Source organism: Mus caroli, chromosome 4, assembly GCF_900094665.2.
Source record: "Mus caroli chromosome 4, CAROLI_EIJ_v1.1, whole genome shotgun sequence".
In the NCBI taxonomy this organism is placed as follows: domain Eukaryota; kingdom Metazoa; phylum Chordata; class Mammalia; order Rodentia; family Muridae; genus Mus; species Mus caroli.
The window spans coordinates 46,109,515-46,135,952 of NC_034573.1; the positions used below are offsets into that span (position 1 = coordinate 46,109,515).

At 38.7% G+C, this 26,438-nt stretch overlaps 1 protein-coding gene across 1 annotated transcript in view; it reads left to right on the forward strand.

Moving 5' to 3' along the window:
- Positions 1 to 9,899, forward strand: part of Smc2 (structural maintenance of chromosomes 2) — a 49,049-nt gene extending 39,150 nt beyond the window's left edge. Inside the window, exons 22-25 of the mRNA XM_021159844.2 lie at positions 160 to 276; positions 3,329 to 3,489; positions 5,687 to 5,834; positions 8,148 to 9,899. Of these exons, the coding sequence (XP_021015503.1) occupies positions 160 to 276; positions 3,329 to 3,489; positions 5,687 to 5,834; positions 8,148 to 8,309 (588 nt within the window). The 3' untranslated portion in view covers positions 8,310 to 9,899. The remainder of the gene's footprint in view (positions 1 to 159; positions 277 to 3,328; positions 3,490 to 5,686; positions 5,835 to 8,147) is intronic.
- The last annotated feature ends 16,539 nt before the right edge of the window (positions 9,900 to 26,438 follow it).

Consider the following 26,438-nt stretch of genomic DNA (forward strand, 5'->3'; position numbering starts at 1 on the left):
AAGGAGTATGTTTACTTTTCTCATACTGTTTTTGTATTATAATTCTGATACATTGTATCTTCCTAGAAAATAGGATGAAACTTCTTTATGGCTAACTAAATTGGTGAATGAGGAAGAAATTTTGTATTTTACAAATAAATTGTCTCATTTTCCTTTCAGTATAATGATTTGATGAAGAAGAAAAGAATTGTAGAAAATGACAAATCCAAAATCCTTGCAACTATAGAAGATCTTGACCAGAAGAAAAATCAGGCCCTAAATATTGCTTGGCAAAAGGTACTTGAATCCAAAAATGTAATCCCAAGGCAAGGATGAAGGATCCTATCAGTAGGTTTACACTGTAATAGCAGCTCTGTGTAGCTTGAATGGGGCACATGTTCACAGCCTGAGTTATAGCCTTGTAGACATTTTTAAATGTGCTTTGTCTTTTTGACTTTACTGCAAGACATAGATAAGTTGGTGTCATTGTCGTCTATCATGACTGTTATTTTCAAAGGGAGCGTCATCTGATCTCTTTCGTCTTTGAGATGACACCCTTCACAACTGCTTAACACTAAAAGCAACACATTGCACTTGGATAGTAGTTAGGAATAAGTGTCTTTTACGGACTCAGCTTTACTATCCATTGTTTGTCTTGCCATTTCCAAAACATTTCTGTACTCCAATAAACTGCCATGCCAAAATACAGGCTTGGTGTAGTTAGGTTTAGTATAATGATGATGGCGATTTGCAAGTTCTATAAATTGACGCTGAAAAATAAATAGCAAGACTTAAAACAATTACCTCTTTATTTGCCAGATAGTAACTGTACATATTTAAAGGGTATGTGCATTGTGTAATAATGAGACACAAACATTCAACATACTCAGTTCAAACATCTAATACTTGTTTTCTAACTATCTTAATTTACCCATTAATTGCAGTCAACAATATTTCATCCTGTGCTGTAAAACAGGAAAATGTAGTCCTCTCATCTAAAGGCGCAGTTGCACCTGTTAGCCATCTTCTCTCTAGTCCCCTCCCTGAGGAACCCTCCCTTACCAGGCTCCTAATGGCGCTTTCCTTCTAATGCTTTACCCTTCATATGGGCATTAGTTACCTTTTCTCATTGCTGCGACACAAAGAAGGGTTATTTTGGTTCACATTTTCAGGATATGTTCCATCATAGCAGGGAAGTCCTGAGGCAGGAGTAGCAGGCCACTGATCACATTGTTCCCATAGTCAGAAAGGAGAGAGAAAGAGTCAGGAAGGAAGGAAGGAAGGAAGGAAGGAAGGAAGGAAGGAAGGAAGGAAGGAAGGGAAGGAGGGAGAGAGGGAGGCATGGGGGGAAAGGGAGGGAAGGAAGGAGGGAGGGAGGGAGGGAGGGATTGGATAGTTTGCGCAGTCTGGGCAGTATCGTCCACATTCAGAATAGGCCTCATTCTATTAAACATTTCCTTTTTCATAGCTTCTTCATTTCTTTCTTCCTCCTTGGTCACCTTTGTGGTTTGGTAATTTTCTATGTTGGTAGAATTTTCTTCTCTTATTTAAATATTATTTGCATCTGGTCTACTGTGTTCTACTGTGTTGTAAGGTTTGTGTTTGTTTTATGTATTGTATTCAGTGTCCCTTTAGTGGAGAACCTAAAGCAGGACCATTTGGGTGCTGACAAATCCTGTAGTCTGTTTTACCTCAGAAAGGTTTTCTTTTTTTCTCATGGAAGGTTTGATGGCTAGCTTTGTCTTGATTAATAGGTTTTTGAATCAGAAAATCATCAGGGCCTATTTATATATATAAAAGGAAGTATTCTGTTGGGGCTTACAGTTCCAGAGGGCTCAATGCTCATCCTGCTAGGAAGCACAGTGGTGCCCAGGCAGTCATGGCAGTAGAGAAGTAGCCGAAAGCTTATATCCTGAGATGCGGGTAGGAAGCAGAGAGACTCAGCCTGGTATGGGTGGGCTTTTGAAACCTCAGAGCCAACCTCCAGTAATGTACATCTCCAACAAGGCCGTACATCCCTCCTTATCCCTTCCAAACAGTCCCGCTGAGGACCTAATGTGAGCCTATGGGAGCTATTCTCATTCAAACCACCATACCTACCAAAATTAAACCAAGATGAGATGAACAACTAAATATATAACAAGAATAGAACTGAAGAAATAATAAAGTATTGCTTAACAGTTGTTGACTGCATTTTGCTGTTTCCCAATTCTCAAGATTCTCCAGTGCAGCTACTCTCTGTCTAACAGTCAGCATCCAAGTCATCAGTCCTCTCTCCATAGCCACCAGTAGCATACTGGATCAGAAGCTATTAATATTAGCATAAAGAGCTTTTGGGGTGAGATCGTATAAATAGAGCTTTTTGGCTGAGATAATATGTTCTCTAGTTCATATTCAGGAATACTGCTAGTCTTAAGCTGCATCTTTAAGTTACTTATAGACTATCTATAATCACTTACATAATATCTAGAATAATTCCATGACCAGATGGAATCACTGCTGAATCTCACCAAATCTTTAAAGAACTAATACCAGTGCTTCTTAAATTATTCTATAAGATCAAAAGGATGAAATGCTGCCAAACCATCATATCAAATCCTGTGAAAGACTCCCACACACTCTCAAGAAAACAGAAAATTATAGCTCAATCTTCTCGTATACAGAAACTTGACTCGGGTATTCCTATAAAACATATAAAGTTAATGCTGGATCGTAGAACAGGCCCCGCAGTGGTTCCCAGATTGTGCAAGTTGAGTTTGCTCTTTCCTAATTTCAAAGGTTCTTGTAGTGCTGCTGATGGTTCCTGACTATTCAGCATGGCAGCCATCCTCCTTCATTATCTCAACTTTGAACACTAACTTAATGTGTTCAAAACTTAATGAAAAGCTATTGGGATTGGCATATATACTTCTTTGGCTAAGGTAAAATGTGTTCCTTAGTTATGTCCATATTCAGAAGTCCTGCTTGAAAAGCTAGGAGATGTTTTAATAGATTTACTTGGTGTATGTTGGTGTCTGGCCCTGAATCTGAAGATTTCCCTAGAGAACATGGCTGTTAAATCCTGGAAGACACGCGTTTGACAAGGGGCAATGCTGGTTTCTCTGTGGTATACTCATATTTGTCTTCTGGACTCTAAAAGTTATTGGTCATATTCATAAGACAGATGGCTAGATGCTGATCAGGTGTATATGTATGTGCATTGAATCACCCCATTTGCACCTGCTGTGACAGGTCAAATAACTTCCCCAGACCTTTTCTTCCCAACACACAGTGGATCTATTGAGTTGCATGCAAATATCCTAACAATTGGACAATATTCTGATGTTGTAACATGATTTTTTTAATCTAGGTGAACAAAGACTTTGGCTCTATTTTTTCTACCCTTTTGCCTGGTGCCAATGCTATGCTTGCACCACCAGAAGGGCAGACAGTTTTAGATGGTCTGGAGTTCAAGGTTGCCTTAGGAAATACGTGGAAAGAAAACCTAACTGAGCTTAGTGGTGGTCAGAGGTACGTAATCCCCTTACAACTTACAGTTTCTCATGGTTATTATATTTCATCATTTTATTTACTCTGTAATTCCGTTTCAGTTTTAGTTTGGTTGGCTGCCTAGGAGGAATTTCTGAAGCCCAATTATGGGACTACAGATTTAGTTAAAATATTTGTTTAAATTGGCAGACAGTAACTACCATAGCTAAGAGTCAAATGTAGTTGAATGTTTACAAACAAAAAAACCAAGCCAGATAACTAAACAAAATCTAGGAAAAACAACTTGTTAATCATTTAAAATCAAGCAAGCCATGTAGGCCCAGTGTACCTGAAAGGAAAAATGGAAATGTCAGGCCTGTGTGTAGCCAGGTTTCTCTCTCTCTTAACAGTTAGGAAGGGTTAACCACTAGAATGTAATAGCCTCACTGCAGGAAGGACACATGGACTGTAGTTTGAGGACGGAGCAGAGAAGTTAACGTTAGGTCTGCATGTTCCTAAAGTGAACGCTGTTTTAGACAAACTGAACAGTGGGCCTGACGTCAGTTATATGCCAAAAAAACCACTACCTCCTTTAAAAAGATAACAAAATATACAACTTAAAATAGTGTACAATTAATAAGAATTGCAAGACACTGGGTGGGATGGTTGACTTCTGTATTCTCAGGACTCCAAGGGCCAAGGGAAAAAGACTGCCACAAATTTGAGTCTATCTTGGTATACAACTCTGAGCTCAGTCTGGGTTATACAGCAAAACCGACTTTAAAATAGTAATATTCATAAGTTTGCAAGAGACAACTTAAAGTGTTGACCTAGAGAAGAATTATTCTTGAAAGGAAACTGACCCAGTGAGATTAATAAGTGTGAAATTTAGAGTAACTATTTTTCAAGAATTACATTGAAAAAAATGCTAACAAATAGATAAAAACCCTTTAAAAATAATGAAGTGAGAATGTAGAGATAAAACATAAGTAAAATACAGAGTTCACAAGATTTTTATAAAATGAAGAATTAACTTGTTATACCAGTTATATCTCTACTGAACTGAGGAAGAGGAAAAAAACCTTTGACACATATGAAATTAGTGTTCCAAAATTAGAGGAAAACAGGAGAGAGAACTACTTAAAAGAAATAATGGCATCAGATCTCCCACATATGATGAATTCTGTAGAGACAAGCATTTGAGCTATTGGCAAGATAAGCTCAGAGACACACACAGCAAGACTTACAAGATTACTGGAAAACCATGTGTATATTAGAAAACTTTCAGAGGCAGCCAGCAAAAAAACAAACAAACAAAAAAAACAGCATAGAGGTAAGAATGACTTGAGACTTTAGACTTCTTATCCCAAACTGCCAGTTGGAAGTTTTAGAACATTTAGAATGTGCTGAATGCGTCAACCTAGAATTCTGTGTCTAAGAGAAACATTCATATTGAAGCCAATAGACTTTCTGACAGAAGCCAAGAGACATTCATAACTCAGAAAATTATAAAAAAAATATTGATACCTGTGGTTTTTTTATGAAGTTGTTTGTCACCTTTTGAGTAGAAATATCTATAATTTACATATGCAGGTATAGCACACATGTACATAGTGTATATAGTATATATGTATGGGTACATGTATAATAAGATTTTTTAAAGGGGATAACTAAGTTTATATTGTTTCCTTAATAAATATATAGCCACTCTCATACCCGATCCCTAAGCTCTAAATTAGCAATCGTGGTACGGATAAATGTCACTTTTTATAAAGTAGTATGTCCTGGTGCTATCTGGAGAGCTAGCTCCTAGGTACCAGCACTGGCTGCTCTTCTAGAAGACATAGATTTAATTGCCAGCACCCACACAATGACTCACGAGCATCTATAACTCCAGTTGCAGGGGTTATAACACCCTCTTCTGGCGTGTGAGGACAGCAGGCAGGCATGCAGTATACAAACATACATACAGGTTAAAACACCAGTTCATATAAATAAAAAAGTTATTTTTAAAAGGTAACTTGATCTTTAGTATAAATGCCAAATGTAATGAGAATATTAAAGTTGTCGCAGGAAAATAATATGCTTGTGAAGAGAAGTTTAGAACCTAGGATCTCTATGACTTTAAGATGAGTGTTCTATTTATTTATTATGCTAAGGACATTGCAAATTTGCTATAGTTTTTTGGTCCAATGTCTTGCAAATGTTTATGGCTTTATTTCCTCCAACATTTTCCCAGGTCTCTAGTGGCTCTCTCACTAATATTGTCCATGCTCCTCTTCAAACCTGCTCCAATTTATATCTTGGATGAGGTGGATGCGGCCTTGGATCTTTCTCATACCCAGAATATTGGGCAGATGCTGCGGACTCACTTCACACATTCTCAAGTAAGGACCACTCCAAAAGCTCCCTCAGTAGAAGTAAAATAGGGTTTGTTTGTTTTACGAAACTAAGACCTTATTAGTAAGCATCATTAAGTTAGCTATTTGCGATTGGGGATGTAGCTCAATGCTTTGTAAATCATCAAAAACAGGGATCAGTCTCCCTTGAAGGAAAGGACTGGACATTTACACACAGGTTCTAGCACGATAAGGAGTACAACTTAAAATTGATTTAATGATGATAAAATTGTTTTTTTTAGCTATTTGCCGCAAGAATGTCGCTCAAACACAACTGCTTCAAGAATATACTTAAGGCATCAAAAAAATGTTGCACAAAATGACTTGGCTAAACACAGAGAAAAATCCCTTAAAGCTAAAAGAGGGTTTTTTTTTGTTTGGGGTTTGGTTTTTTTGTTTGTTTGTTTGTTTTTTTGTATTGCTACAAGAGCCATAGCTTCCAAATATGGTTGAATAAAACTGTTATACAGTTCTAGGATCTGTACTCATCCTTATTCAGTACTCATCCAGTACTCATCTGTACTCATGTTTATTATGGCAGCTTTTAGTGGTGCCTTTCCTAATTATATGAAGGTGATGTTTGGACAGGGACAGAGCTGTAGAAACTTGCAATCTTCTTTGGTATTATTAAATTTATCACAAAGAAAATTATTTCACTAAATGATTGGAGCTAGCAATAAAATAGGGAATGCCAGCCACAAAATTCAGTTCTGGGAAATAATAACCTTACGTAATGAAACACTGAAGGTCAGATTAAGAAACTTCTAAGATAAAAGAACATTGCTAGTCATTTGGGTACATAGTACCACAACTGTCTTCAGTTGTTACTTGAGAATGTACGTTTTCTTGGTGTCATGTGTTTAAGGAGAGAACAGAGTGACCTCTAGATAATTTTTTTTAATTAAAATAAAATTACATCATTTTTTTTTTTTTCCCTTAACTCTCCTCCCATTCAACCCCCAACCTTGTTCTCTAAAATTCATGGCCTCTTTTGTTAGACACACATCACAAGCATATGTATGTTCCTAAGTATATAAATATAACTTGTTTGGTCCATATAATGTTACTTGTATGTGAGTGCTCTTAGGAGAGGGAAGCATTGTCAGTCCAGATGGGAAAATTTATATTTACACAGACAGACAGACAGACAGACAGACACACACACACACACACACATATCACTTGGTGTTAAACAGCCAGCTACTGGGGAGGCTCTTCCTTAGTTACCTGTAGTTCTTTGTCTGCAGTGGGCTCCCACGACCTCTCTCTCTTCTATATAATCATGTCTATTGTAATTATTTGTATCTTGTTTAGGCAGCCTTGTCATTGAGACTTCATGGGTGTAGCTTCTTGGACATTTCTAGGAGACAGAACCTCAGCAGAATTTCTGTTTCTCTAGCTCTTAGAACTGCCCCTTCTTTGACATTGCCTAACCCTTAGATGCAGGAGTTGCATTACAAATGTGTCAGTACTGTGCACATGAAGTCACCTGTTCTCTGCATTCTGATCAGCTGTGGTTTTAAGAGAAGCTTCTTTGATAAGAAGTGAGAGGTACAGTCATCTGTGATCAAAAGGGTAAATATTTAGAATCAATTAGCAATTATGATAGTTTAGTCAAGTGACAGATAGATCCATGACCTCATTAGTCCTGTGTCGTTGGCCAAGTTTCCTCTACCAGACATGATTTGGGCTATAAATATAATTAGAGAGCTGTTGATGACTGCCAGGATGTACATGCCTTGGGGTTATCACTGCCATGCTGGGTCGGATTATTGGTTGACTACCCTCTTTGAAAACTGCATGGCACCTTCTGATACCATGAAAAAGCTAAGCCTCAGGAAAGAGGCTTCCAGGTGAGACTCAATCAGCAAGTGCCTGCAGATACTTTGTCCAAAGCTCATGGTATCTTTAGCAGTAGTGGACCTTCCACTTCTGGGCGGTAGCCAGGGGCAATAGTAATGGCCTGTGTGCTTTACGAGGTACTTGGAAGATCCTGACCATCAACTCAGAAGCTTCTCATGTTTATATGCCTACTATTAGTGTGTTAGCCCTTAGCTTACGGGAGAGGGTAGCATTATCAGTCTAGATGGGAAAATTGATATTTACACAGACGCACACACCCCACCACAGTTTACCATTTTTCTTGCTGTTTTCCTTATGCCTCCACCACCCCTTCCCATCCCATGGTCTGTTTTTACTTTTTTGTTTTTGTGCTCCATTCAATTCTTAAATCCTCTTTAGAGAGTGAACAACTTTAAGAATATTTTTTTAATGTTTTTTTCTTTTTTCTCTTTCCTTAAGTTCATTGTGGTATCCCTCAAAGAAGGTATGTTCAACAATGCAAACGTTCTCTTCAAAACCAAGTTTGTGGATGGTGTTTCTACAGTAGCCAGATTTACGCAGAGTCAAACTGGGAAGATTCCGAAGGAAGCAAAGTCCAGGGGAAAAGAACCCAACTGCTAGTTCAGAGTACAGACTTCTCACCTTGACGTTTTTACACATGAACTTCCAAGAATTTGGGATCCAAGTTGTTTATATAATAATGTTAACATTATTTTCATATGTAATTCTTTTTAGCACTTTTTAAATTGCAGATTCCTCTTTTCTTACTTAGTGTGATTATGGTCCAATTATTGTTGTTGTGATTGCATGTATATCATCAATTTTTTTCTTACAAAAAGCTTTTGTATGTATTAAAGAACCTGAGGTACATATAGTTGGTAAATTGTGTATGCAAATGCCCAAAATGCAAAGAAACAGATGAAATTATAGGATAAATATAGCTGACAGTCAGCTTTTAACTAGTTTAATTTCTAAGTACAGTATTAATGAGTTTTATTTTGCTTATAAAATCATTCAGATACAGAATATTTGTAAAGAAAGTCACTGGACCATTAAAGGGAACACATAGCAATTATGCATACACTGAGCTATTTGAGGTCAGTCCTGTGGAGATACCACACCAGATCCTTGGCTGGGAAATGGATCTGGAGAGACTTTTTCACTTTACTGATGTTGACTATCATGTTTATGTATGTTTAATAATTGATCTCCACAAGCTTGAACTTTGAGTGGTTTTTAGCTTTGATTATTTTAGTAGAAGCTTGGGAAGAAATGTGTTATTATACAGTATTACACTTGGATTAGTCTATCTACAGTCCTGTAATATTTTGTAAGATTTCTATCAGACTTCTCATAATCAATAATTTTTTGGTGAATGTAGGACCTAGCAGATTAAATGAAAAGTATATTTTATAAGAGTCTGGTAAATGTAACTAAGTCTGTCTTCTCTACCAAAAAAACCTCCAAAGCTTCATGATTGGTGAAATTCTTGGTGCCTTCTGCTTGTCTGGGTCAAAGGTAAAACTCCTTTAGAAAGCAGGAGGGGCCCAGTACACACCCTGAGATCCTGCAGCTCTTACTGTCTCTACGTACATTTCCACATCAGCACCTCATGCCCGTAATCCTCAGAGCGCTAATGTGATCTGATTGGATTGGACAGGTGTGGCCCATGTTTCTTCCTGATACTTAACCCTTAGTTCCTTGATGTTCTACTTTCTTTGTTGTGTCATACAGGCCCTGAGTTGGACATTTCTCAAACTTATATATGTGATGTTATATAGACCTTAAGTCATTTGTACCCTGGAACATTTTGGAAATTATTTCATATGGAGGGAAGAGGCAGTGAGCTGAAAATACTGACTAATGCATAGTATAAATCTCAGATAATGGACCTACACAATGTTTTGTTTTCCAAGGGGTTATAAACTATTGGTCAAAATAGTTGTGTTTATTTACCCTGTTGCTAATAGTGGTATTCTAATTTGATCACAATCTAGTCAATGCCAGCTGTTAATATTTTGTATTAGGCAGTTATAAAATAGCGTTGAATTGCTGTCTTAAGCTTATAAGTGACTATTTTGTGTGATTTCCTTTGTCTATAAATTATATCCTTGTATGCGTTTCTGTCTTGTTTTCTTTTATTTTTGTATTTTATATATAGTTTCACTCATATTTTTGTGCATATATTAAATTTCTGTGAGACATACTAAATTTTTGTAGTACTACGTTTTTTATTTCAATATAGCAAAGTTGTTAAATAGTGACTTTTCATGTATTCATGAGAAGGTGGGTTAACTAACATTAATAACTTAAGCCAAACATTTCTCTTTTTTTGTTTATTTTTTTTTATATTTTGTTTTTGGTTTTGGGTTTTTTTCGAGACAGGGTTTCTCTGTGTAGCTCTGGCTGTCCTGGAACCCACTCTGTAGACCAGGCTGGCCTCGAACTCAGAAATCCGCCTGCCTCTGCCTCCCAAGTGCTGGGACTAAAGGCGTGCGCCACCATTGCCCGGCCAAACACTTCTTGTTTATATGCATTTTCTTATTTAGTCCTCACATAACTCAGTAAGGTAATCCTTATCAGAATTCTGTTAGTGAGGAAGCTGAGCAGAGCTTACGTAAATTGCCCATAGTATCACTCAGTAGTATCAGATTTGGGGAATACCTTTTTTATTTTCCTAATACTGTATATCCATAGACTTTTCTACCATATCCCAGTTCCCGAATATCCATTCAGAGGCTTCATATCATTAATAAATGCCTAGGCCATGAGCTAGGCTCAGTCCCTGACTAACTCTTAAGTTATTATTCCATTTATTCTAACCTGTGTCAGCTATGTGGCTGATTTCTTTGCTGTCCTTCAAAATCTCCCCTGACTTTCTTTCTGCTGGACATGGCACCTTCTAACCCTGCCTTACTCTACTGGCTATTAGATTTTATTGATCCTTCCCACCATGCTATCTACAGGAGCCACTTCACTACCTTCTGAAAAACACTGGTGTTTAACCAGACCCTTGTAGAGGAGAAGCCTCTAACCATGGTTTATAAAATGATCATATGCTGTAAAACCCATGTTTAGCTCTTTCACCAGATCTGCCAACTCATTTGGGAGCAACAATACATTTTAAGATGAAGTTTTTGCTAACTGTAAATCCCTTAGTGAGCCCAAGGTTCCCAGATAATCCACTACCGCCTATGTGAACACATGATTTGAGGGGAATCCCATTCAGCCAGTTAACAGACAAGAGGAAAAAGCAGGATTTCAGGTCACAGATGAAAATACTGCTTGTGGATTAGTATTGGTCTGAACACCCTGAAAGATGGTGGCAAGTGAAAAATTCAATGGGTAGATTTAAATGTTGCAGTTGGCCTTGTACTTTGTGTGGAAACAAGACCTAAAGTTAAAAATGTTTAATAACACTCATAGGCAATGGTGAGTGGCTTGTCTGGTTACAGAGACTATAACAGAAGTAGTGGCCAAATTAGTACAAGTATGCAGAATGAAGTATGTGGGAAGATTAGAGGAATGGTGGCAGGCTTGCAAAGAGTACGGCCACTGGAGAATCTCCACCAGGGAAGAGGCACCAGATAGCTAAATGGTCAGTGAGCTGAGCAGCTGCCAGCAAGATTTGTGCTTCCAGTCTTCCGAGCATGGGCACTGAGACGCAGAGTTGATATTGTACTTCATTGTGGTGCTGTCCAGAACGGAGACACTGGTTCAGCTTGTAGAAAGAGCCTTGGTTTGGAAACCAGCTACTGGCTGGTGTTTGTCAGTATTCTACAGAGTTTATTCAGGAAGGTTTGCCATGACCTTTAGGAAACTATTTGTAGATTGTAGATAAATTTGATTGGGATAGGAGTAGATTTGATTAAAGAGTGACTGCCACAGATGTTGGAAGTGTCACTGGTTAGGAGTCTTCAACTGCTGTCTGTTTCACATTTTGGTTAAGCTCCCAAGAATTTCTTTGCCTCAGATTGTATCTTGGCATGGTAGGGAGGATCTGCATCTAACAAGTTATCGTTAAAAATGGACCCAAGAATCAAGCCCATGTAGCCATTTTAATGCCTGACAAAATAGACATCAAACCAAAACTAATCAAGAGATGAGTGGCAGACACTGTATACTTCTCAACAAACAACCCAAAAAACTACCCACCAAGAGGATATTGCAGTTCTTAACATCTATGCACCAAACACAGGAGCACCCAAATTCATAAAAGAATCACTACCACAGCTTAAATCACAGAGACCTTCGCAGAGTACTGAAGTCCCCCACTTTCACCTATAGACAGGTCATCAAGAGAAAAACAAAACAATAGGTAGAGTTAGATCATGTCACAAACCAAATGGACCTAAGATAGTACAGAACGTTTCACACCAAACAATATACCTCTCTCAGCACCTCACAGAACTTTCTCCAAAAATAACCACATACTCAAGACACAAAGCAAGTCTCAACAGATACAAGAAAATGGAAATAACACCCTGTATCCTGTGACCACCACAGATTAGAGCTCGATATCCACAACAAAAGGCTTACAAACTCATAGACACTGAACAACTCTCTACTGAATGGAAAATGGATCAATACAGAAATTAAGAAATGTAAAACTCTTTAGAATTGAATGAAAACAAAAACACAACAAAGCCAAGTATAGGACACAGGCAGTTTTAAGAGGAAGTTTATCATGCTAAGTGTCTACATAAATTTTAGAGACCTCATATTAGTAACACATTACCTGATAGCTCTAAAACAAAAAGAACAAATAACACCCCCCCCCAAAAAAAAATGATGTCAAGAAATAAACTCAGGGCTAAACTCAGTAAAATAGAAACACACAATACAAATAATGTAACAGTTAGTTCTTTGATTAAAATAATGGGATTTACAAACCCTTAGCCAAATTAAAGGCACAGAGAAAATAACCAGATTAATGAAATTAGAGATGGGGGCGGGGACATATTGAGATACCAAAGAAATCTAGAGAATCATAAGGACAAACTTTAAAACGCAGTACTCCACAAAATTGGAAAATCTAAACAAAATCAATAATTTTCTTAATGCATACCACTTGTCAAAAGGTAAGTAAAGATCAGACAAACTAACCTATAATCCCCAGTAAAGTAGAAGCTGTAATTAAAAGTCTCCCCAAAAAAGTGAGGAGCCAGATGGTTTCAGCACAGACTTTCAAAAAAGTGTAAGTGCCAATATGCTTCAAATTTTTTTTACAAAACCAGTTAATCTGACACCAGAACCACAAAGTCCCATCAAAGACCAATTGTCCTCGTGGACAGGTGCAATAATTCTTAATAAAATACCTGCAAACTGAAAGAACACATCAAAAAGGCCATCCAACATGATCAAGTAGGCTTTATCCCAAAGATCCAGGGATGGTTCAACATATGTAAATTGATTGACATAGAACCATATGAAAAAAAAATTGAAAGACAAAAAAATTTCTGGAGAGATTAGGGATACAGGGACAACAAAAGAGCAAAGGCAGTTTACAGCAATCCCTTAGCCAACATCGACGTAAATGGAGAGACTCAAAGTCATTCCACTAGACTCAGGAAGAAGACAGGCTGTCCATTTTATCCTATCCATTGGAGCACTTGAACTCTTACCTAGAGCAATAAGAAAACTGAAGGAAATGATTGTAAAAATTCCACCTGGAATCTCTACAGCTGGCAAATACTTTCAGCAATGTAACAGGATACAAAATTAATATAAAAAATCAGTAGCCTTCCTATATACAAAGAATGAAAAGACAGAGGGAAAACAAAATCTCTGACAGTAGCTCCAAAAATCATTAAATATTTTAGGGTAGTGAACCAAGCAAGTGAAAGACCTGTATAATAAAAAACCTCCAGATGCTGAAAAAAAAATCAAAAAAGATAACTAACAGAAGATGGAGATATCTCCCCATGCTCATGGATTGGTAGGGTTAATATAGTAAAAATGTCTACCATACCTAAAGCAATCTACAGATTCAGTGCAACCCCTAGAAAAATTCCAACACAGCTTTTTACAGATATTGAAAGATCATTTCTCAACTTCATATAGAAATACAAAAATCCTGGATAGATAGAGCAGTCATGAATGATCAATGCTGAGTGGAGCTATATCTCCAATTTCAAGTTGTACTGTAAAGCTAGAGTAGTCACAGGATGGTATTGGCACAAAAGCAGTCATGTTGATGACGCTGGATTTCAGACCTAGACATGAATCTGCACACCTGCTTTTCAATAAAGAGTCAGAGGCACACACTGGAAATAAGAAAGCATTAACAAATGGTGCTGGTCAAATTGACTGACTGCATGTAAAATAATCCAAATTTATAGATTTAGTCCAAATTAGATTCATCCTATCACCCTGCACAAAACTCAAGTTCAGCTGGATCAAAGACCTTAATATAAGGTTGGCTACCACTGAGTCTCATAGACGAGAAAGTGGAGACTAGCATGGAACTTACTAGCACAAGAAAGGGCTTTCTGAACAGAGCACCATTAGCACAGACACTAAGAAAAACCATAGGTAGAACCTTATGAAGCCAAGAAACTTCTGTATGGCAAAGGACACCATCATTCAAAGTGTCAGGCCACACTGAGAATGGGGAAAATCTGGTCTTCTTAAGACTGGAATTTTCTAGTTCAAAAGCAACTCGATAGAGTACGCTGGAACTCTCTTCAGTACTTCATGAAATTTGACTTCTTCCTCTATTCAGTCCCCTCTCAACTTTTTTTTTTTTTAACTCTTAAAAAGAACAACATTTAATTGTGGCTGGCTTATAGGTTCAGAAGTTCAGTCCATTATCATCAAGGTAGGAACCTGGCAGCATCCAGGCAGGCGTGGTGCAGGATGAGCTGAGAGTTCCACATCTTCACCTGGAGGCTACTAGGAAGAGACTGACTTCCAGGTAGCTCAGACAAGGGTCTTAACGCCCACAACTGGGGTTGGGGATTGAGCTCAGTGGTAGAGTGCTTGCCTAGCAAGCGCAAGGCCGTGCCTTCTAATAGTGCTACTCCCTGTGCAGAGCATATGCAAACCATCACATCCTGGTTAGTGTATATATATATATATATATATATATATATATATATATATATATATATATATATTTAGATATTTTCTTTATTTAAATTTCAAAAGTTGTCCACTTTTCTGGTTTCCCCTCCAAAACCCCCTATCCCCTCCCTCCTCCCCCTGCTCACCAATGCACCCACTCCTGCTTCCTGGCCCTGGCATTCCCCTATACTGCCAGGGAACAGTACCTTCACAGGAAACAGAACCTTCACAGGACCAACAGCCTCTCCTCCCATTGATGACTGACTGGGCCATCCTCTGCTACATATGCAGCTAGAGCCATGAGTCCCATCATGTATTTTCTTTGGTTGGTGGTTTAGTCCCAGGGAGCTCTGGGGTTACTGGTTAGTTCATATTGTTGTTCTCCTATGGGGCTGCAAATCCCTTCAGTGTTTTGGGTACTTTCTCTAGCTCCTTCATTGGGGACCCTGTGCTCTGTCCAATGGATAGCTGTGAGCATCCACTTCTGTATTTTTCAGGCACTGGCAGAGCCTCACAGGAGACAGCTATATCAGGCTCCTGTCAGCAAGTTCTTGTTGGCATCCACAATAGTGTCTGAGTTTGGTGGTTGTATATGGGATGGATCCCCAGGTAGGGAGAAAGAGGAACACTCCTCCATTGCTGGTGGGATTGCAAGCTGGTACAAGCACTCTGGAAATCAATTTGATGGTTCCTCAGAAAATTGGGCATAATACTACTGGAGGATCCACCAATTCCACTCCTGGGCATATACCCAGAAGATGCTTCAACATGTAATAAGGACACATGCTCCACTATGTTCATAGCCTTCTTTATAATAGCCAGAAGCTGGAAAGAACCCAGATGTCCCTCAACAGAGGAATGGATACAGAAAATGTGGTACATTTACACAATGGAATACTACACAGCTATTAAAAACAATGAATTTATGAAATTCTTAGGCAAATGGATGGATCTAGAAGATATCATTCTGAGTGAGGTAGCCTAATCACAAAAGAGCACACATGATATGTACTCACTGATAAGTGGATATTAGCCTAGAAGCTCAGAATACCCAAGATACAATTCGCAAAACACATGACACTCAAGAAGAAGGAAGACCAAAGTGTGGATACTTCAATCCTTCTTAGAAGGGGAAACAAAATACCCATGGAAGGAGTTACAGAGACAAAGTGTGGAGCAGAGACTGAAGGAATGACGGTCCAGAGGTTGTTCCTTTCAACTGTTTTACAGAGATCATTTCTAAAGGTAACTCTTCAGTAGACAGCCAGCAATCCACACTCCTTGCTTGAGTTGGCTCCTGGAGGAAGCCAACCTAAGACAGTCGTTTACACTCCATTTAATACTTTGTGTTTCATATATATATATGTGTGTGTGTGTGTGTTTCATATATATATGCTTTATATATATATATGCTTTATATATATATGCTTTATATATATATATATGTATATATATGACTCTTCACTTCATTTGAAATTGTCCTTGAGTTATAGTTACATTGTAGTCATCTTGTTCTCCAGTATAGACAAACATTTAGGATTGAAAGAAGTATCAGTGGCCATCTTCTCAGTTCTCTTCTGATGTGTTGTGGTGTTTTTTCTCTATGATATTCTGTGCCTCAGCCTGTATTTGAAGTTTTCAGAGGTATCCAGGTGAGTCAAGTACAACCTCATGCTTGCTGCCTTTTCTGGTGCTGCTCTGAAACCTGCCTGGTGTGTCTCCTATACATTTACCTTTGTTTATTAATTCATTTTCATGTGACAGTTTCAAAGAAAAAAAAAAGCATATGTCATGTCCCCTGCTAAGTCGTCTTGACACTAAAGTAAATCCAGTTTCATCAACCGTTCCCCTCAAGCCTCAACATTTTTAACATCTTATTCCACCTCTATGAACTTTCTAGAGTATTTTAACATAAGGACGCCTTTTCATTGTTTAGCCATTCTAGGATTGACTTTCTTGAAAGAGTATATATAGTTTTAAAACAAAAACTCCATACATTAACTGGAAAGATAAGACTTCAGGTTCTCTATCTCTCTGAAGGACTACTTAAAGTTTCCTAGTCTTTTGATTTAGTCATCTTTTTTCACTATAATGACTTGCCCATAGATGTGATGCTACGAACGCTGGTCTCTTTGTAGGACTTGCATGATTTATTAATGGTATTGTTATTTTCTGAAATGATTTGACCAATCTGAGGCCATCTCCCTTTTCATTCCTCTAGTTGAAAGTAAGTGGTTCCTATTCTGACCGGCTTCACTAATGACAGGGTGGGGTTTCTCACCTTCTGTTCTCAGCTTCAAGGACGGCAAAAGGGTGAACAAGCTGCCAGTTTGACTGGCATCTCAGGCAGATGACATGAATCAATGCATCTCTTGCACATGGCTCATTGAAAATTATAATGGTGTATTTAAAAATGGATACAAGCCGTATTTTATATCGAAAGCATGTGTTTTGTGGATCCAGTTACATATGACAGGAAACAAACATCTTTACACTGCTCAGGAAATGAGGCCTCTGTGATAAAGCACATACTTTTTCTTGAGAATGAGAAGTGTCCACTTTTGTGAGAAATTTTAATTATTAAAGTCTGTATTTAACTAAGGCCTACAGAGGACTGTGATCCACACAGTCTTTGATAACTTAACCGGCAATTTGGTTTGGAAAGTGGAATGGTATGAGACTTATGTCATTAAGAAGGAAATCTCATTAATTCCCAGTTCCTAATTTACTTTAGGAAATCATTAATGTTGAAAAGATTAGTTGGGAGGAAGATTGATGAGTTTAGTTTTCTCGGGGAACAGCAAGGTTGTAAAAAGAAGTCAGCTGTGATTTATCATTTTTATATTGTTTGTACTTTGTGTCTTAATGAACAAGTTGACATTTGATGCACTCGATTTTTATTATTTTATAGCTCACTAAGAGAATAAACTTTGGTAGAGTTTCCATCTTTGCTGAGATTTAATAGCATAATGGATGTAAGCAAAGATGTGAGACTCAGAAATCTAAATCCCAACTCTGCCCTATTGCCTACTTGTCTAGATTTATATTATTATTATTATTATTATTATTATTATTATTAATTATTAGCCAAATTACACTTATCTGTAAATTGAGAACAATGACAGTAATCACTTAATGGACTTGCAAGGATTAAATGAGATAGTATGCCCACTCATGGGGAGTGTTCTCAGGTGGTAGCTACTCATAATTTCAGTGGAGTCAAAATTAAGAAATGGTGCAATTAATGTTTGAATATCAGAGAAAAATAACTCTAACATGAGTTTGTGAATTCCGAAAGAATAGTGCCAAATGAATAATCTAACTATATTAAAATTCGAATTTCATGTCTTCCTACAACTTACCTCAAAATACAATCGAGTGTCTTGTGAAGAGAAGGTTTTGAAGAGAAGATTTTGACATCTCTGAAAGTGAAATATGCAATATATTTTTCTTTGGGGCTTTAGAGAGGAAGCCTGTAAGTAGCTATAATTTTTTTTGACTTGAGGTAATAACCTCAGGGACAAAATGAATATTGAGCTAAGTATCTTCAAAATTTAGAATCATCACCCACCCCTATCTTTTTCCACATTACAACTGAGCTGTCATTTTTTTAAAAATATACTGTTTTATGTATATATGTTACATATGCTATACAATTTAATCCTCACACTGACTTACATTGTTATTTTGTTTATTATTATTTGGCCTAGTTTATTTTGCCTAGTCTAAATTGAGAGGTAGAACATTGAAGGAATTTATCTCAGACTTCTATTCTGGTGAATAGTCACACTAGGCCTTGAATTCACTTCTGCTCAACCAAGACTCATAGAAGGGAGGAATATTCCATCCCAGGTTGCTTTGTTTAGGTTTAGATGAGACAGGACTGGAAAATGTCATCTCTGGGTAGCACTGTAGAGGTCACCATGAGGAGTGGTGTGAGCTGTTATCTGTGTGCCCACAGATGTGCACATCCTCTCCAGGATTTCACAGATCCCTTGATTTGTTCTCTCCTCTTGGCCTCACTCATATGTGTGTGTGTGTAACACACACACACACACACACACACACACACACATATATATATATATATATATATATATATATATATATATACACACGCTATCATGAAATAATGCATGCATACCCCCACTGAGAAGCCCAAGTTTGTCCAATTAGTACAAACCTCCCAGCTTCTTGGAGGGACCTTGTGCTGGGCTGTCTTCTAGGGCTGGGCTGGGCTTCCACACAGCAGCTAGAGAGACTGACCTCTGTACATAAGCCTCACCTTCAGCTGTGTACGGGTGCTGCTTCCTTCCTAGTCATCCTAGACTTTGGACTTCGTCCTTTCAACATACATATGATGGAAACCTGGCTGGCAGCAGGGCCTTTGACCTGGATTTTCTCTGCTGAAGATTTTCTAGAACCCATAGACCCCCCAATGTTCAACTCATAAGTCAAAAAATAATAGCCTATTTCCTCCTTACCATGGGGCCTCGTGAATAAATGGTAGCGTTTCAGTTAGGAAACAAACAAAGTTAAAGCAGTGGACTCAGAGCCAAGAAGAAACATTTAATCAATTTTAGAGGCGCCTGGTAAATTTATAAACATAATCTACAAAGCAACTTGGACTTCTGGCATGGACTGCCAGTGTGGATCTTTTGTATTAAATTTAAAATGCTTCTATTCAAAGGCACCAAAGAGATACACAAAGGTCTCATGGGGGAAATTCTCTTGAAAGAAAATAATATATTATAGGGATAATATCTTCTTGAAGAAAGAAAAAGGGGCCTAAAGTACCTTAGATGGTTTCTTATCTGAGGCACTGAGATCTCAATTGTGAAAGATATTTCATTTGGGAACATGAAAAGAAAACATCCCAGAAGCTCTAACGAGTTCAAAAGAAAGGTCACCGGCTGAGACAATCAAGGTGAATGATGCTTGTATGATGCCGAAGGCCCAGACTGAGGACCAGAGGGACCCAAGGCTTACTGATTTCAAGGATAATGTGAAAGCTTAGCCAGTGACCTGGATGTCAGCTGGGACATCTACTAAATCAGACACAATTAATTCAGCACCCAGTGCATGATATGGAAATTGAAGAGGAGACAGATGTGTTTGCCAGTGGCCTCATGGGCAGCAGTTTATGCTGTAATTTACATTGCAACATTCCGAGTTGTCTCCTGGATCTTTCATTACAACTTTGCTGCTGACCTGTGGCTGGGATACTTAAAGACTGCAGAGGCAATCTTGCTGAGGGATGCTGTACTTAGTTCATGCTGGATTCATCATGAAGTTTGTGTGTTAGAAATAGAAAGTATAAGGTCATAACTGTCCTGCTTTTCAGTTAAAGTCATTATAAACCAGACAGGGTTATTCCACATCACAGCGGGGCTAGAAACCTGTGTCTTTTCATTTCCACCACGGTATTATTTTCCAGTGTATGTCCCTCTCAATAAAAAAACCAAAAAAGTCATTAAAAAAAAACCAGAAGAAGTGTATAATAAAAGAAGATATCCAAGGGCTCACTGAACATGCTGGAAGATTTTCCCACTGTTGGATACTGGTTTTGCTAGTGTATATATATTTTTTATTTTGTATTGGTTATTTTATTTATTTGCATTTCAAATGTTAGCCCCCTTCCTGGTTCCCCTCCAAAAACCCCTATCCCACCCCATTCCCCCTGCTTCTATGAGGGTGCTTGCCCACCCACTTCCACTTCACTGCCCTAGCATTCCCCTATGCTGGGCATCAAGCCTTCACAGGATCAAGGTCTCCCTTCCATTGATGCCAGACAAGGCCATCCTCTGCTACATATGCAGCTGGAGCAATGAGTCCCTCCATTTGTATTCTTTGGTTGGTGGTTTAGTCCCTGGGAGCTCTGGGGAGGTCTGGTTGGTTCATATTGTCATTCTTCCTACGGGGTTGTAAACCCCTTCAGCTCCTCGGGTCCTTTCTCTAATTCCTCCATTGGGGACCCTGTGCTCAGTCCTATGGTTGGTTACAAGCATCTATGTCTTTATTGGTTAGGCTCTGGGAGAGCCTCTCAGAAGACATCCAAGGCTAGTGTATTTTTTAACAAACATCTATTATGTTCCAAAATATTCTTGTTTAAACCTCTCAATATCTTTAGGAGGTAGTAATTATTCAACTTAGGAATGTTGAAGCTGAGGCTTTATGCGGTTAAATAATTCTATCCAAAAGATGAAAGTAATTACCAAACTATTTTCCAATCCTCATGTCTTTTGATTACAAACTCCACGGTAGTTTCCCTGGGTACTTAAACATGAGTTTCGCAAGTAGGTATGGCCTGGCCTTCAGCTTACTGCTTCACTAATCAATTTGCTAGAGAACTCTGAATTTGAAATATGACTTCAGAGATATTTATTGATTGAGGAAATGGTTTTCAGACATTTATATCTTGGCATGGGCCAGTGCTTTCATTGAGTGTCAGCAACAACCACCTTTGGCCAGTAGTTATCCCCAAGAACATTAATCCACAGAACAATGATTCTATATTTGTACTGCTACTGAGGCATTTTTTCTGTAATTAACCTAAACCAAGAGGCTGGTGATTTATAAATGTACAAAAGAGCAAGTATAGATCACCAAACTGAATAGCTAAATGCAGACTCCAGCAGAGACTGATTGCTCCGATGGTGACAGAGCTTGCTTGCTTATTTAACCAACATTTATTTTCTTAGGTTTAGAAGCTGGCAGCTCCTGAGGCTCCTCTGGCTTGCAGATGGCTGTCTTCTTGCTACATGTGAAAACATGGCTACTTGGAAGTCTAAATGTTTAATGCCCTAATTTCCTTTTCTAATTTTATTTTTTTTAATCATTATTTAACAATTTGGTGAGGGTTGGTTTTTGTTTTGGGGGGTTTTGTTTTTGTTTTGCCCTCATTGGTGTTTCTTTGTACCCCCTTCCACTCCCACTGAACCCCTTCTTCCCAGCAAGTCTTCCTCTTATTAACTAGTCCTTTTATGAATTTCCCTATTCTTAACGTTATCCATTGAACTTAATTAGGGTTGCCTAGTCAGGCACTGGTGAAACACACTTTTAATCCCAACACCTGGGAGGCCGAGGCAGGAGGATCTCTCTGAGCGCAAAGCCAGCACGGTCTATATATTGAGTTCCAGGACAGATGGTCTACATCGTGAGACCCTGTCTTGAAATGAAACAAAGACAACAATTGGTGTTGCTTACATGAAAGGTTGGATATTCTTTCCTGGAGCACAGACAACTTCAGAGTGCTATACCACTGAAAACCATATCCCCTCCCCCAGCAACCATTGACTGCCAATAACTCCTCCAGGAATAGTGAGGCCTCATGCGCCACTTCCTCTTCCTTCAGGGAATATTGACAGGCTCAGACTCTTGCAGGGTTGTAGATCACCACAGGTGCTGTGAGTTCATGAATGCAGTGGGCCAGTCTGGTACACAGTGTTCCACATCCTCCAGCTCTTACAGCATATTCATCCCTCTGCTTTGGTATTCCTTGATTCTTAAACGGTACCATAAAGCCATCTAGTTTGGGGTCAAATGTTTAAGAAGGACTTACTCTCCTCACTCTGACCCACTCCGAATGCATTACTTACCCATCGTTTGTTGCATATAGAAGCTTCTCTGACCAAGGAGAGCTCTCCTTGTACTTAAGATGCAAACAAACAAACAAACAAAAAAACCTACTTCAAGTTATGTGTTCTTTCTCTGTCTCTCTGTGTATCTCTGTTTCTCTGTGTGTGTGTGTCTCTCTCTCTGTGTGTCTCTGTCTCTGTCTCTCTGTCTCTCTCTGTCTCTCTCTGTCTCTCTCTGTCTCTCTCTCTCTCTCTCTCTCTCTCTCTCTCGTGTGTGTGTGTGTGTGTGTGTGTGTGTGTGTGTGTGTGGTGTCCATAGGCTACTGCACTCACTCACCTCCTCGCGCGCGCAGGAGGTGAGTGCAGTAGCCTATGGACACCACAAGAGGGCATTGGATCCTGTGGCACTGAAACAGACGTTTTAGCAGTTGTGAGCCAGTGCTGGGAACTGAACTCAGTTCTTCTTAAAAGAACAGTATCCAAGATGCACACTTCTTCAAATGATTATTGACTTTGATAACACTGTTCTGTTCACTTCGGAGGAAGACATTTTATGTAAAAAGTGAGATCATTCCACTTCATTATCTGAATCATGCTGTTTGTAAAAATATTAGTTGATGAATAAAACTATTTATGCTCAGTTTGATGTAACTGGTGCCCATAGTTATTCTCGGTATGCTGTGAAGGTGTACAAATCTTTTTATTGAATTTCAAGTAGGCAATTCAGTATCAATTTTAAATATGACACCATGAACATCATTCTACCAGAGTTCACTATAGAACTGAACTCTGTATCCTTTGATCATCATCTCCTTATTTTCCTTAATTCCTCACCCACATCAACCATAGTTCTCCCTGCACATGCATGAGATCTTTGAGTTTAGAATTTATACCACTGAATTACAGAGAATATTCTTTGTCCATTTATTTACTTAGCCTAATATCTCAAGGTTTACTAAATGTCTCACAAATGGCAGGGTTATGTTTTTATGGCTGGATAATATTTATCATCTCTATTTCTCCTCTAAATACCCCCCTACATGATCTATATCCATTCATCTGTCCTTGAACACTTACACTGATTCAAATCTCTTATTTAATGATGGATCATTCTGCTGTCATATAGAAAAGTGCAATTACTTCTTTGCGATACTGATTTCATCTTTTTAAAAATATAAACCTCAAAATGGGACTGCTCTGTTTGTATGTCAATGCTCTTTTCAGTTTTCAAGGAACCACTAATATTGTTTTTTATCCTAGTTATTACCTTTTGTCATCCGCCAAAATGTTAAAGGAATCCCATCATCTCATCATCAATCTCTCATCAATCATCAATCTCATCAATACTTACTATCTTCTTTTCTTTTAAATTGACTTACAGAGTAACAGGTGTCTGCATGGCATCTTTATACATTTTACATGTAGGTAGATTGTTTCTTAAAAGTAGGAGTTTCCAATCTCTGAATATTTGTTGTAAGTACACAAATGTTCAAGTGGGACCTAACTGTATCTCCAATTAAATTCATTACATAGTATTAATCACCTGGTAGAGATTAGGATTATATGTGTATATCCTTGCTAGCTATACAGAACATCTATCAACCTGTATGAGTAGAAGACTATTCCTATTGAGGTAAACTGGTGCTGGACCCTAAAAACAATATACCTTCCCATCCCCATTTTGCTCCCAGAATCCCCCGTTTTCTACTTTGTTCTATTGTCTGTCCCAATTTCTCTCTCAATGCTTGCTCTTTCAAGTCTCATGACTTCCTTTGTAGTTTTCTGGATTTAACCCACATTTTCTCCCAGCTAAATATGCATATTAAGCTGCCCAGATGCTAAGCTCTACACTTGAGAGAACATGCTGGTTGTCTTTCTGAGCTTGGGTTACCTTCTCAGGTAACCCAAAATAATGTTTTCCAGTTCCTTCATTTTTTTTTCTACTGAAGATTAGAACTTCACATATGCTTCATCTCTTGTGTGCTTGCTCAGGGCCATCCTAAAGACTGAGAAGTTACACCATTGTGGCTTTGATTTCCATTTTTTGGTAGTGAGGAGCTTTTCATACACGTGTTTGTATGATTCTGTTGAAAAAAAAACTTATAAATACCGTAAACTGGTGGGAAAAAAAACAGTCCAAAATTAGTATATACTCACACAATTGCAATTCCCCCTCCCCGCCCCCACCAGTGAGACATCAAAGTCAGTCAAACTCGGGAGAGAAGAAGCATTGTTTTAAAGAATGGAAGACACATGACTTTTGCCTTGGATTTAATTAGATCCTGGCAATTCTCCTTTCTACTTCCCTTTACTTTGGTTCCTTTGCAAACTTACTTTATCTGACTGTGTATAAGTAAGGCTGAAATTCCACTGGCTCCACGCAACAGCAGCTTACTCCTTGCTAAGGACATGATGTATTGATGTGAGAATCTGGTCGCTTGTGTTAATCAGAAGACCAGCCTGAAGTTCCACCATCTATGGCTGTGCTACCAAGAACCCCATATCTTTCATGTTTATTTCAGAAAACAGTGTGCTTCTATTTGCTTTTTTGTTTGTTTTACTGAGCAGACTGCAGACAAGTCTTCACCCAGGGGCAATAGAGTTCCTAACAATTATATTTACTAAGAAAAAGATTCAAAACAATATGTGGTGAGCATAGTGTCTGTCTTCGCAAAATGGTGTGTGTGTATGTGTGTGTATCTGTACGTGTGTATGTGTATGTGTGTGTATGTGTGTGTGTATGTATGTATGTGTGTGTGTATCTGTATGTGTGTATGTGTGTGCATGTGTGTGTATGTGTGTATGTGTGTGTTTGTGTGTGTATCTGTATGTGTGTATGTGTGTGTGTGTGTGTGTAGTTGTGCATGTGTGTCTGTGGTCAAGCTTGACAGCACATGAAAGTGTAGAAGCTAGAGGTTGACATCTGGGGTATTCTCTCTCACTCTAGCTTATTGCTTGAGACAGCATCTTTCAGTGAAGCTGGAGCTCACTATTTTGGAGAGCCTCCTGTGTCCACACCCATTCAATCCTGGAATTACAGCCTGCACTACTATACTTGGCTTCCACCTGGGTGCTGGGAGACCTGGCCTGGGGTGCTTGTGCTTTCTTTCAAAGCAAGTGCTTTACCCACTGGGCCATGTCTTCAGCCCCGCCCCCCCCCAGTGCAGTTTTTGATACAATTGTGGGAAGTGATTCTAGAGCGAAATGAAAGATAAGCAAGAGTAGCCATGTCTGCAGATCGAAAATGGCAAAGTATCCACAGTCTCATAGAGCTCAGCATAACTCCTAAATGCATAATGTAATGATAGCTTTGCTGTTGAAACACTGCTCCTGGAAATGCAAAGACCACACACAAGGAAGAACAAACCTGTGTATCAACAATGGCAACTCAGTAGAGCGCTTAGCCGAGACATGCTCTGGTATGATATAAATCATCGTCATTGTTTCATTAATTTAAAAGAAGAAGCTATGTTTTGGCTTGTATTTCAGAGGTTTCAACCAGAGTATGCTTGGTCTCATGTTTATGGGTCTGTGATGAAGTAAGGCCAGGTGGGAAGCCGAAAAAGACCAAAGGGACCGGACCTGTGTCATTATTTGCAACTCCCAGGACACAGCCCCAGTGTGGCTAGGCCCCACCTCCAAAGGTGTCAACCCCCCAATATTACTGTCAAATTATGAAGCAGATTAGCCCATAGATCAGGCCAGAGTCCAACAAGTTGTATTCTCCTCTCAATGGCTGATATATCAACAGAGAACAAAGATTTCAACCCACGAGCCTTCTGGTGAGATACTTAATGGCCAAACCATAACAGATGCAGTAGGAAAGAAAATGTGAAAAGACAGGGAGAATCAGTTGTTTATTTCAGTTGATCGTCATGAAATGGAAGTTACTAACCCTGGGACAGAGGGAATTGCTGCCAAGTGTCAGGAATGAAAGAAAATGGCCATGTTTAGAGAAACCAGGAGGGTGAGATACCTCAAAGAAAGACTGGCTTAAAATATTGTCAATATATAGAAAGCATGGACCTAGAAATGACTCTGAGTGTCTTTTACCTTTCTGAAGAAGACAGCTTGAAGCGATGACAGGGAAGGTCTGGTGTGATGGGAT